Source organism: Moschus berezovskii, chromosome X, assembly GCF_049115385.1.
Source record: "Moschus berezovskii isolate FMDL1 chromosome X, NW_MosBer_1.0, whole genome shotgun sequence".
NCBI lineage: Eukaryota > Metazoa > Chordata > Mammalia > Artiodactyla > Moschidae > Moschus > Moschus berezovskii.
In genome coordinates, this window is record NC_142488.1 from 7,061,531 (window position 1) to 7,074,308 (window position 12,778).

At 45.8% G+C, this 12,778-nt stretch overlaps 1 protein-coding gene across 1 annotated transcript in view; it reads right to left on the reverse strand.

Annotated features, from left to right (window-relative positions):
• Nucleotides 1-12,778, reverse strand: part of LOC148773215 (anosmin-1-like) — a 228,181-nt gene that overhangs the window by 94,988 nt on the left and 120,415 nt on the right. The window contains exon 3 of the mRNA XM_088833792.1: nucleotides 1,649-1,711. Within this exon, the coding sequence (XP_088689918.1) occupies nucleotides 1,649-1,711 (63 nt within the window). The remainder of the gene's footprint in view (nucleotides 1-1,648; nucleotides 1,712-12,778) is intronic.

Consider the following 12,778-nt stretch of genomic DNA (forward strand, 5'->3'; position numbering starts at 1 on the left):
GGAGGGCTTAGGGGGAGGACCAGACCCCTGTGTTTGTCTGGAACAGCTCGGAAGTTCTGATCGGCCCCGGTTCCATCTGGAGTAGACCTGCAGCAGGGTCTCCCTCTAAGACCACTCAGGCACGTCTCTGCTTCCCTCCCCACCCCTTCCACAGCGGAGCTCTGGTTCCCATGTGGGTCCAACTCATGTCCTCGAGGGCCCTGTGGGCTTTCTGGTCCCCTTACACTGAGTGGCCACCGTGTGGTCAGCCTGTCTGCTTCACAGCAGGGCCCCTGGTCTGCCCTGGAGAATTGCTGTCGCACAGTTGCTGAGTCATGTCTGACTCTTTGGAACCCCATGGACTGCAGCACGCCAGGCTTCCCTGTCCTTCACCATCTCCTGGAGTTTACTCAAACTCATGTCTATGGAGTCAGTGATGCCATCCAAACGTCTCATCCTCTGTTGTCCCCTTCTCCTCCCGCCTTCAATGTTTCCCAGCATCTGGGTCTTTTCAAATGAGTCAGCTCATCGCATCAGGTGGCCAAAGTACTAGAGCTTCAGCATCAGCCCTTCCAATGAATCTTCAGGACTGATTTCTTTTGGGATGGACTGGTTGGATCTCCTTGCAGTCCAAGGGACTCTCAAGTCTTCTCCCCACCCTGGAGGATACAGTACCGCAAAGCAGCACCCTCTTTCTTTGGCACAAGCAGTGACTTTAAACAGCAGTTGCCCAGGACAGGAGTGCTCTGTTATCTAACTGACAGCTTGGGGAAAGGAAGGTGCCTTCTGCACAGGAAAATGTGGGCCAGTCTCAGCCCGGGGATGTGGCCGACCCAGAGGAAGATCAAAGGGTCTGAGAACCCCGCAACTCATAAAACGTGAGTGAAGTGGTGAAGCAAGTCGCTCAGTCGTGTCCAACTCTTTGTGACCCCCGTGGACAGTCCATGGAATTCTCTAGGTCAGAATACCAGAGAGGGTAGCCTTTCCCTTCTCCAGGGGATCTTGTCCACCCAGGGATCGAACCCAGGTCTCCTGCACTGCAGGCAGATTCTTTACCAGCTAAGCCACAAGGGAAGCCCATAAAACGCTAGGCTCCTTCCAAAAGGCACGAGCATTTCAACCTCATGCCAAGAGCCACCCAGAGAAGAGTCCCCATGTGAGGTGGAGAGGCTGCTAATGGCTTGTCGTTTTTTTTAATTTATAGTAAAAAACAAAAATAATTTTCCTGCCTAATTAACAATTGAAGCAGTGAGTGGCCAGGCTTTAAGTGCATGCAAAGTCACTTCAGTCATGTCCAACACTCTGTGACCCCGTGGACTGTAGCCCACCAGGTTCCTCTGTCCATGGGATTCTCCAGCTTAAGAATACTGGAGTGGGTTGCCATTCCCTTCTCCAGGGGATCTTCCCAACCCAGGGATCGAACCCGAGTATCTTAAGTCTCTTGCACTGGCAGGTGAGGTTCCTGACCAGTAATGCCACCTGGGTTTTTAGAAGTCTCAACAATTTTGTTGACTGTGAATTTGCGCGTGCGCGCGCACACACACACACACACACACACACCCCAGAAGTAAACCAAGCCTCCCAGCCCCAGAAGGACACGATGCCCTCCCTGAATGCCCAGGGCTCCTTGGTCCACAGCTCAGCCTGTGGCTGCATGCACGCCCCTTACCTCGCAGAAGCTCTGGCATTGCTGCTTTCGCAGGTCCCAGGACACCTTGCAGGGCTCCAGGCACTGGGAGAGAGAACGGTGAAAACCGATCAGTGGACACAGGTGACAAACAAGGCCCCAGAGGAAAGGTCCCTACTGTGCACGCCCCTGACTCTTCAGCGTCAGCATTTCCGAGTGACTCTGGGAGATGTAGCTAAACCTCACCCCATCTCAAATGTGCATCCTGGGAAGCTGATGGGATTCCCTGGAAAAGACCCTGATGCTGGGAAAGATTGAGGGCAGGAGGAGAAGGGGATGACAGATGATGAGGTGGTTGGATGGCATCACCGACTCAATGGACATGAGTTTGAGCCAGCTCCTGGAGCTGGTGATCGATAGGGAGGCCTGGCATGCTGCAGTCCATGGGGTTGCAAAGAGTTGGACACTACTGAGCGATTGAACTGTTAAATATGATTTATACGCATGATTTAATAAATCAAAGATAATAGCCAGGATCCATTGTTCAGCAACAATTTTAATAAGAACTAATAATATTATGGAATTAACAAGGTATATATACACGTACACGCTCTTTGTTATATATATGTAGAGGATGAGGTGGTTGGATGGCATCACTGACTCAATGGACATGAGTTTGAGTAAACTCTGGGAGTTGGTAATGGACAGGGAGGCCTGGTGTGCTGTGATTCATGGGGTCGCAAAGACTCGGACACGACTGAGCGACTGAACTGAACTGAACTTATATAACACATAAAATATACATTATCTATATATCAAAATGAAAAAGAGAGTCAGGCCTCATGATTTAAATCAAAATGATACTTTCATATGAATGGATATATGATTCTCAAAATATATTTTAATACCACAGTTAATTATTAACTTATCAATTATTAAATATTCATTATGTCCGGTTAAATGCCAGTTATCTAAATATTGGTATGCTCCTGGCTCCCATAAGCTCATGATTATTTCAGAGGCTTCATATATTCAAAACTGCCTGTATGAAAACAAACCACTGACTGTATCAACTGTCAGTCTGTCGTAGGACTGCTCTCAATGTGTGATCAAACAGTAACAGAAGCGTCACCCTGCAGGTCATCAGAAATGCCAGCCCATGACCGTCCCCTACGCCAACAGAGTCAGATCTCTGGGATCAAAATGCAAGATCCTCTTTCAGCAATTTTGTCTGGAAATCTCAGTGTTGACACTAAACATACTCCAATACACACATGTATCCAATCTCACACTGCATACCCTAAACTTACACCATGTTATATATGTCAATTATATCTCAATAAAGTTGGGGGGAAAAAAAACTGCTATAGAATTTGATGACAACAGTCTTTTTCTTGTTCCATGTAGACCTCAAGGGGTAAGCTATTTCTTCCGAGAATATTCTAGATTTTACATTCTTTAATACTGAATATAAGATTCATTCTTGGTTACTTCATGAAAAAAAAAAATGTTGAGCTCATCAATGCTTTTCCAAGCATTGTACAAGCTTGTCCCAAGTTTATTAGTGCTCACCTCTCTCAAGTATGTTCCAAAACAAATGTATAAATTTTCATCAATACAGCAATTCTAAAAGAATACCATTTTCTAACAGTAATGAAATAATTTAAAAATTTAAATGAAACAGTTTAAACACTTGTCCACCTTACATATTTTATAAACTCCCTAAAGAGTTAATTTGTTTGCTAAACGTTCAGTCCAATGCCTTACCCTCTAAGCTGTCTTCAATCTTCTCAGGACTGTGGCTCCTAGCCAAAAAAGTTGGTGCTTAGCCATTTAATAAATATATTTAGCCCAACTCCTTCTCAAGACTACTCAAAATGAATCAATGGCACTCTTTAAAAATAACCTGCAATTTTTTTTCATCTGAAAATGTGTCATATGACGGAGAAGGACCACTCCACAAGACCTGGGGATTTCTCCCAGACAGAAGCTCAGCTGCTGACAAGTTAAGTCTCCATCATTTCATTCGGGAAACATCCAACAAGCATTCACTTCATATAAAAACCATTCAATGCAATGTGGCTAAAAATATCACAAAATAATTGTGTGAATCTTTCTGTCATTGTTGAAAGTGTAAATTAGGAAAACAAGGTATTGTATGTACACACTTGCATTTTCACAACTATAGACACCAGTGTATTAAAAAGTCAGTCCTCTGTGATGTCCATATTACCAAATAACCATAATCCTGACAACGTGTGGAAAAAACACCTTATAGAACACAGACATCATTTACAAAATGAGGCATTTATCTGAAACAGTAATGGCAGAGATATATATGTGTTATGTGTTAGTCGCTCAGTCCTGTCCGACTCTTTGCGACACCAGAGACTGCAGCCCGCCAGGCCTCCCTGTCCATCACCAACTCGCGGAGTTTACTCAAACCATGTCCGCTGAGTCAGGGATGCCATCCAACCAACTCATCCTCTGTCATCCCCTTCTCCTCATGCCTTCAATCTTTCCCAGCATAAGGGTGTTTTCAAAACGAGTCAATTCTGATACAATTAGTCAATAATTATTCAATCTAACCCGGAGTACATGGGTTTACATTCAAAGTGACGAAAAAGTGTTAGCCACTCAGTCGTGTCTGACTCTGTGCAACCCTATTATCTGTAGCTGGCCAGGCTCCTCCATCCATGGGATTCTCCAGGCAAGAATACTGGAGTGGGTTGCCATTCCCTTCTCCAGGGGATCTTCCTGACCCAGGGATTGAACTTGGGTCTCCTGTATTGCAGGCAGATTCTTTACCATCTGAGCCACCAGGGAAGCCCTTAACATTCCAAACATCTGGTCAACCAGCAAATCCTGCCCAATTAACGCTTTCAATATCCTATGAATTGCTTCCAGTGAAGCTAGTTGCTCTTCTGTTCCCTAAACCCCAAATCCTTTCTAAATCCACTTTTGTCATGATATGTCTTCCTTAAGTGCTTCCCTTTAGGATGGACTGGTTGGATCTCCTTGCAGTCCAAGGGACTCTCAAGAGTCTTCTCCAGCACCACAGTTCAAAAGCATCCATTCTTCAGCGACCAGCTTTCTTTATACTCCAACACTCACATCCCTACATGACCACTGGAAAAACCATAGCCTTGACTAGACGGACCTTGGTTGGCAAAGTAATGTCTCTACTTTTTAATATACTATCTAGGTTGGTCATAACTTTCCTTCCAAGGAGTAAGCATCTTTTAATTTCATGGCTGCAATCAGCATCCACAGTGATTTTGAAGCCCAAAAATATAAAGTCTGACACTGTTTCCACTGTTTCCCCATCTATTTCCCATGAAGTGATGGGACCAGATGCCATGATCATCCATTCTAAAGCAGATAAATCCTGGGTGTTCATTGGAAGGACTGATGCTAAAGCTGAAACTCCAATACTTTGGTCACCTCATGCGACGAGTTGACTTACCGGAAAAGACTCTGATGCTGGGAAGGATTGGGGGCGGAAGGAGAAGGGGACGACAGAGAATGAGATGGCTGGATGGCATCACCAGCTCAATGGACATGAGTTTGAGTGAACTCCGGGAGTTGGTGATGGACAGGGAGGCCTGGCGTGCTGTGATTCATGGGGTCGCAGAGAGTCGGACACGACTGAATGACTGAACTGAACTGAAGTGCTTCCCTGGTGGCTCAGTGGGTAAAAACTCTTCCTGCAATGCAAGACACCACCTGCAGTGCAGAAGACGCCAGTTCAATCCCTGGATTGGGAGGATCCTGTGGAGAAGGAAGTGGCAGCCCACTCCTGGAGAATTCTGGCCTGGAGAATCCCATGGACAGAGAAGCCTGGCAGGCTACAGTTCATGGGGTCACAAGGGTCAGACATGGCTGAGCGACTAAACTAACCTGTCTTCCTTGCAGACAAGCTATGCGGTCCTTCTCCACTCAGACCAAACCATCTATTTTTGGCCACTGCTGTGCCCAAAGCACAAACTGATTTCCCCTCTGTGCAACCAGGTAGGACTTGGAGTCTCCCCCAAGAATGCTCACATTGCTGACAGACTGGTGGAGTCTATGACTTGTACTGAAGTTTTAGTGTCTCCAAGTCCTGGTGAGAGGGGAACATGTCTGCTAACCCTTTTATAACCCTTCACAAGGCATGTGGGACAGAGCACGCCCTCAGAGAATACCGTCTACGGAAGAAGCCATGGGCATCATGGAAAACAAAGTCTTGGTCTGAGGCTAATTTGACCATGTGTCTCCTCTACAACTGAGAAAATCACATCAACTATTCAGTTTCAGCTAATTCAACTGCTTCATGGATCACAGCCTTGTCGTGGCAAAGGGGCTTGTGTAGCTCACTGAAGCTATGATCCATGTCATGCAGTTCGCCAAAGACGAACAGGCCATAGTGAAGAGTTCTGACAAAATGTGGTCCACTAGAGAAGGAAGGGGCACCCAACTCCAGTATTCTTGCCTGGAAAAACCCAAAAGACAGAATAAAAAGACGAAAAGACATGACAACACCGGAAGATGAGCCCCAACCCCTCCCTCTGCCAGGTGGGAGAGACTGTATTAAAAAGCAGAAACATCATTTTGCTGACAAAGGTCCATAGAGTTAAAGCTATGGTTTTTCCAACAGTCATGTACAGATGTGAGAGTTGGACCATAAAGAAGGTTGAGTGCCATAGACTTGACGCTTTTGAACTGTGGTGTTAGAGAAGACTCTTGAGAGGCTGTGGACTGCAAAGAGATCAAACAGTCCACCTTAAAGGAAATCAACCCTGAATATTCACTGGATGGACTGTTGCTGGAGCCCCAATCCTTTGGCCACCTGATGCAAAGAGCTGACGCAGTGGAAAAGACCCTGATGCTGGGAAAGACTTAGGGCAGGAGAAGCAGGGTTGGGGCGGGAGTAACAAAGGATGACATGGTTGGATGGCATCAGAGACTCAATGACCAAAAACCTGCACAACCTCTGGGAGATGGTGGAGGACATGGGAAGCCGGGCATGCTGCAGTCCACGGGGTTCCACGGACTCAGATATGACTTAGCAGATGAACAACAATGCTAATTCAAATATGAGAAGACAATCATCCATGTTTCGTTGCTACTGTCTTGAATGAGAGAGTGTGCCCAAATCTTTATAGATTCACGGAGCATGTTTAAAATGATCTGTTCAGTGGAGCCTCATGACATCAAATCTATGGAGGTGTATAACATAAAGCAGTACTATTCTATTTTACAGAGAGGAAACTTCTGCTTATAGAGGCAGAGGAAAGAGAGCAAGTGAACATAGTTGAGACTGTGGGAACTGGTGTTTGGCGGCACGCTCTGGCCCACTCAAAGGAATGCTATTTCCATTATAAAGCACTGCCCTATTTCTACCACGAGCTAGGAGGGCTTAAGGAGATGATATATGTGAAAGGGATTTTGAAACTGAAAAGTACTGTGCAAATCTATGAGATTACTAACTTATTATGATCCCAAGGAGGACTCACTTCCAGAATGCCCTCGGTGCTACAAATTCCAAAGTTTTTATGTACACCACAGATAAAGAGATCTACCTCTTAGGAGCCAAAGTGCTGACAAAGAGGAAAATTATTGACATTGCTTTGGTGAACCTCCAAATTCACAGTATTTAGCACAAAATTCCATACCTTACATTTAACCCAAAACTTTCTCAAACGAAATTATATTACCTAAACAGCAGTCACAAAAGAATTCTGAGGCAAAAGACTTCCGATGAAATTCAAATTTTCATACGCACCCCATTCTCAAGGAAATAGAACCCATAATTACATTATGTTAAATAGATAGATGGCTTCCCAGGTGGCACTTAAGTGGTAAAGAATCCGCCTGCCAATGTAGGAGACGCAAGAGACACGGGTTCGATCCCTGGGTTGGGAAGATCCCTTGGAGGAGGAAATGGCAACCCACTTCAGTATTCTTGCCTGGAGAATCCCACGGACAGAGGAGCCTGGCGGACTACAGTCCATGGGGTCGCAAAGAGTTGGACACGACTAGGTGACTGAGCACAAATAGATATAACCCTCGTAAAAATAAAGCAGCGAGCATTCTATACATTTCCACCTGTTCAAATTAACATCTGCTAAATCAACAAATAGGGATTCATGTTTCCTGTGTTCTAACTGCTCAACTATACTCTGGTGGGTATAAATATGGTTGAAATGTGTCCAGCCCTGAGGCAGTCTGTAACCTCCATGGGAGAAGAGCACACAAATATATCAGCCTATAGCAACAAATGATGATGCTTTTGAACTGTGGTGCTGGAGAAGACTCTTGAGAGTCTGTTGGACTGCAAGATCCAACCAGTCCATCCTAAAAGAGATCAGTCCTCAATATTCACTGGAAGGACAGATGCTGAAGCTGAAACTCCAATCCTTTGGCCACCTGATACAAAGAGTTGACTCACTGGAAAAGACTCTGATGCTGGGAAAGACTGAAGGCAGGAGAAGGGGACGGCAGAGGATGAGATGGCTGGATGGCATCACTGACTCGATGGACTTGAGTTTGAGCAAGCTCTGGGAGTTGGTAACGGACAGGGAGGCCTGGCGGGCTGCAGTCCATGGGGTCGCAAAGAGTCAGACACGACTGAGTGACTGAATGATAATAAGAATAGCAACAGTGTGTACGATAAATAACGGAAGAACGTCCCATGAGAAGCCAAAGAAGTGGTATGTTGTTTCACATGTGATAAATGGAGAAGGTTTCAACAACGAAGGGAACATGTATCAGCTTAGAAGGATGAGGACGATCTGATCCCTGGTGAACAGGTTTGGGGCCTGAACAGGGCTGTAAATGTGTGGAGTAGGAAAGCTTAAAAAGAGAAGACGCCATAAAACACACGGCTAGGAAGACAGCCCTTGGAATTCAACGAGAGCCGTTGACAGTCTTACTGGGTCGGCCAAGAATCTTGCTCAGCGTTTGCCGTCAGATGTTATGGAAACACCTGAAAGGACGTTTTGGCCAACCCAACAGAGCAGAGGTGCTCGCCCCAGTTCGTGCTTAAAGTGACTGGAGTGTTCGAATGGGAGGTGGAGTAGGGAGGCGAGATCCACAGGAAGCCGAATCAGAGCGAAAATGAGTATAGTGTCTCCCAGACAGTCTCCCTACCACTTGTAGGGTCAACATGCCGTTTGGATAGCGGACGACAGTGAGCGAAAGGCAGAGAAAAATCAACCCGTGAAGGGCAAAGGAGCAGAAGTGAGATGGGAGGGGCACCCAACTTGCTAATCTCCACGAGAAAGGTGCTGAGCGTGTTAGTAAGATGACGGGTGCAGGAGGAAGGTACAGAGGGAGAGGGCTGGGAGTCAACAGTCAACGCGCTGCGTCTGAGGTGTTGAGTGGAGGTACAGGGAGGGGTGCCCGCTCAACTGCACAAGCGAGCATCCGCACTTCTGCAGAAAGGGTAAAGCGACTGACGCACATTTACAACCTGTCTTTTCTCTTTCTTGCTACACCATTCATTTTTTTCATAAACACACACTTCATTCCATCACCACCATGTCATGCGAAGCGACGGCTCTGCTTAATTCATAAACTACACACACACACACACACACGCCCCATCTTCAAGTTCTTCACAGTCTAGAAAGGTAAACAAGCCACGTAGAAGCAAAAGTCTAAGATTCGCATCAAAAGGAAGTAGGGGAAACGTGAAGATGGCGTCTAAAGGATTTGGGGAGCTGTGATTTGTGAGTGCTAGAATGGCGACGCTGGAGGTCTCATGGTTCCGCAGAACGTTCTTGTGCGATCTATCTTGTCCCCTCTTTCTCTTAATCTTTACTGGAGTACAGAATGCTTTACAATGTTATGTTAGTGTCTGCCGTACAGCAGAGCTGGAGAAGGAAACGGCAACCCACTCCAGTATTCTTGCCTGGAGAATCCCATGGACAGAGGAGCCTGGTGAGCCACAGTCCATTGGGGTCGCAAAGAGTCAGACACGACTGGAGCGGCTGAGCACACACGCACGTACGGCAGAGTGGGTCAGCTATTCGTGTACATATATCCTCTCTGTTTTGGATTTCCTTCTCATTGAAGTCACTGCAGAACACTGAGCAGAGTTCCCTGACCTGTACAGTAGATTCTAGTCATTTATCTGTTGTATACACAGTAGTATGTATATGCCAGGCTCCATCTCCCAATCCACCCCATTCCCTTTTCCCTATTCTGGTATCCAAAACATCTGTGTCTCTATTTCTGCTCTGCAAATAAGTTCCTCTGTACCCTTTTTCTATATTACACGTATAAGTGACATTATTCAATATTTATTTTTCTCTGACTTCCTTCAGTCTCTAGGTCCAGCCACATCTCTGCAAATGGCACGATTTCATTCCTTTTCATGGCTGAGTAGTATTCCACCATGAATGTGGACCACTTCTTCTTTATCCATTTCCCTGTCGATGGCCATTTAGGTTGCTTCCATGTCCTGGTTATTGTCAACAGTGCTGCCATGAACACTGGGGCTACCTGTATCTTTTTGAATTATGGTTTTCCCTAGATAGATGCCCAAGAGTCAGGTCATATGGTAGTTCTATGTTTTGTTGTTTAAGGAATCTCCATATGGTTTTCTATAGTGGTTGCACCGATTTTCATTCCCACCAACGGTTTAAGAGGGTTCCCTTTTCTCCACACCCTCCCCAGCATTTACTGTTTACAGATTTTTCTTGATGATGGCTATTCTGACTGGTGTGAGGTGATACTTCCTTGTAGCTTTGATTTGCATTTCTCTAATAATGAGAAATTCTCCAAGCAAGGCTTCAGCAGTATGTGAACCATGAACTTCCACACGTTCAAGCAGGTTTTAGAAAAGGTAGAGGCACCAGAGATCAAATTGCCAACATCCGCTGGATCATGGAGAAAGCAAGAGAGTTCCAGAAAAACATCTATTTCTGCTTCATTGACTATGCCAAAGCCTTTGACTATGTGGATCACAATAAACTGTGGAACATTCTGAAAGAGATGGGAATACCAGACCACCTGACCTGCCTCTTGAGAAACCTGTATGCAGGTCAGGAACCAACAGTTAGAACTGGACATGGAACAACAGACTGGTTCCAAATAGGAAAAGGAGTGCGCCAAGGTTGTATATTGTCACCTTGCTTATTTAAGTTATATGCAGAGTCCATCATGAGGAACGCTGGGCTGGAAGAAGCACAAGCTGGAATCAAGATTGCCGCGAGAAATATCAATAACCTCAGACATGCAGATGACACCACCCTTATGACAGAAAGTGAAGAGGAACTCAAAAGCCTCTTGATGAAAGTGAAAGAGGAGAGTGAAAAGGTTGGCTTGAAGCTCAACATTCAGAAAACAAAGATCATGGCATCTGGTCCCATCACTTCATGGGAAATAGATGGGGAAACAGTGGAGACAGTGTCAGACTTTATTTTTGGGGGCTCCAAAATCACTGCAGATGCTGATTGCAGCCAGGAAATTAAAAGACGCTTACTCCTTGGAAGGAAAGTTATGACCAACCTAGAAAGCATATTAAAAAGCAGAGACATTACTTTGCCAACAAGGGTCCGTCTAGTCAAGGCTATGGTTTTTCCCGTGGTCATGTATGGATGTGAGAGTTGGACTGTGAAGAAGGCTGATCGCCAAAGAATTGATGCTTTTGAACTGTGGTGTTGGAGGAGACTCTTGAGAGTCCCTTGGACTGCAAGGAGATCCAACCAGTTCATTCTAAAGGAGATCAGTCCTGGGTGTTCATTGGAAGGACTGATACTAAAGCTGAAACTGCAATACTTTGGCCACCTCATGTGACGAGTTGACTCACTGGAAAAGACTGATGCTGGGAAGGATTGGGGGCAGGAGGAGAAGGGGACGACAGAGAATGAGATGGCTGGATGGCATCACTGACTCTGTGGACATGAGTTTGAGTGTATTCCGGGAGTTGGTGATGGACAAGGAGGCCTGGCGTGCTGCAATTCATGGGGTCGCAAAGAGTCGGACACGACTGAGCGACTGAACTGAACTGAATAATGAGTTCCCCGAGCATCTTTTCATCTGTTTGTCCCCTCTTCTTGTTATTAGTGCCTGGGGAGACTGAGACGGGAGGAGACATGAAAAAGAACAGACTAGAACATATTCGTAGGCAAAAAGGACCCAGTGGAGGCGGTCTGACTGAAGCGCTAGGCGAAACAGGAAATACTTAAGCAGACAATGCTCCAGGGGTTACAACATGGAAACACAGAACTTTAGAAAAGCAAGTCTCTCCGGTGGCATCGAACCCAACCCTGCATCCCACAGATTTGGGAACTAAAACCTGTTTACAGGAGCAATGGCTGGGTAGCGGGATTTACGTCCACAGCTCCATCTGTGATTGGACACAAGCCATTCAATCCACTGCTGAGCTTAGAGGATGTGAGAATCCAGATGCACAGACACACAACGATGGTCACGAGCAGCACACTGTGTCCACAGCTTTCCGATACGGCGGGAAAGCGCTGATGACCAGACGTGTCTGCCCTTCCAGGTGCAACTCTTGTGACTAAGCTCAAGAGGTCATGAGTGGAAATGTAATACAAACCGAAGGACCCAGAAATGGACAATTCCAGCCAGAAGGTCTGAGGTTTCTGATACATGAAAGAGTAATACGCACCGTGGCCCGCCAGGTTCATCTTGTCCATAGAATTCTCCATGCGAGCATACTGGAGTGGGTTGCATTTTCCTCCTCCAGGGATCCCAACCCAGGGATCGAACCCGTGTCTCCTGCATTGCAGGTGTATTCTTTACCACCTGAGCCACTGGGGACCCCCCGCTACCCCCACAAAAGAGTAATACTTGCCTCAGAAGATTCTTTCTAAAAAAAACTTGCACAGACAACCTTTTTAAACACCCACACGGTGGTGGGTATTCAGCAAATCTGATTCTCTTCCATTTCTAAAAGACCAGTAAGGAGAATTTATTTTCGTTCTCTTGGATTTCCCTGATAACTGCTTTTTTTTTTTTTTTAAGTAAAGAAACGAAAATTTCTTTTAATTCAAGTCTCTCAAGCCTATTTCAATAATTGTTTCAAAACTGCCAACTTCTCAGCCCAAAGTCCAACAGCTCTGGTTGGGTGAGGTGTCAGGTTCTTGGGTGTGGCTAGAAGCTGGAATCAGAAGGAAAATTCTGACACCAGAGCACTACACCATTTATAGGATATATGGA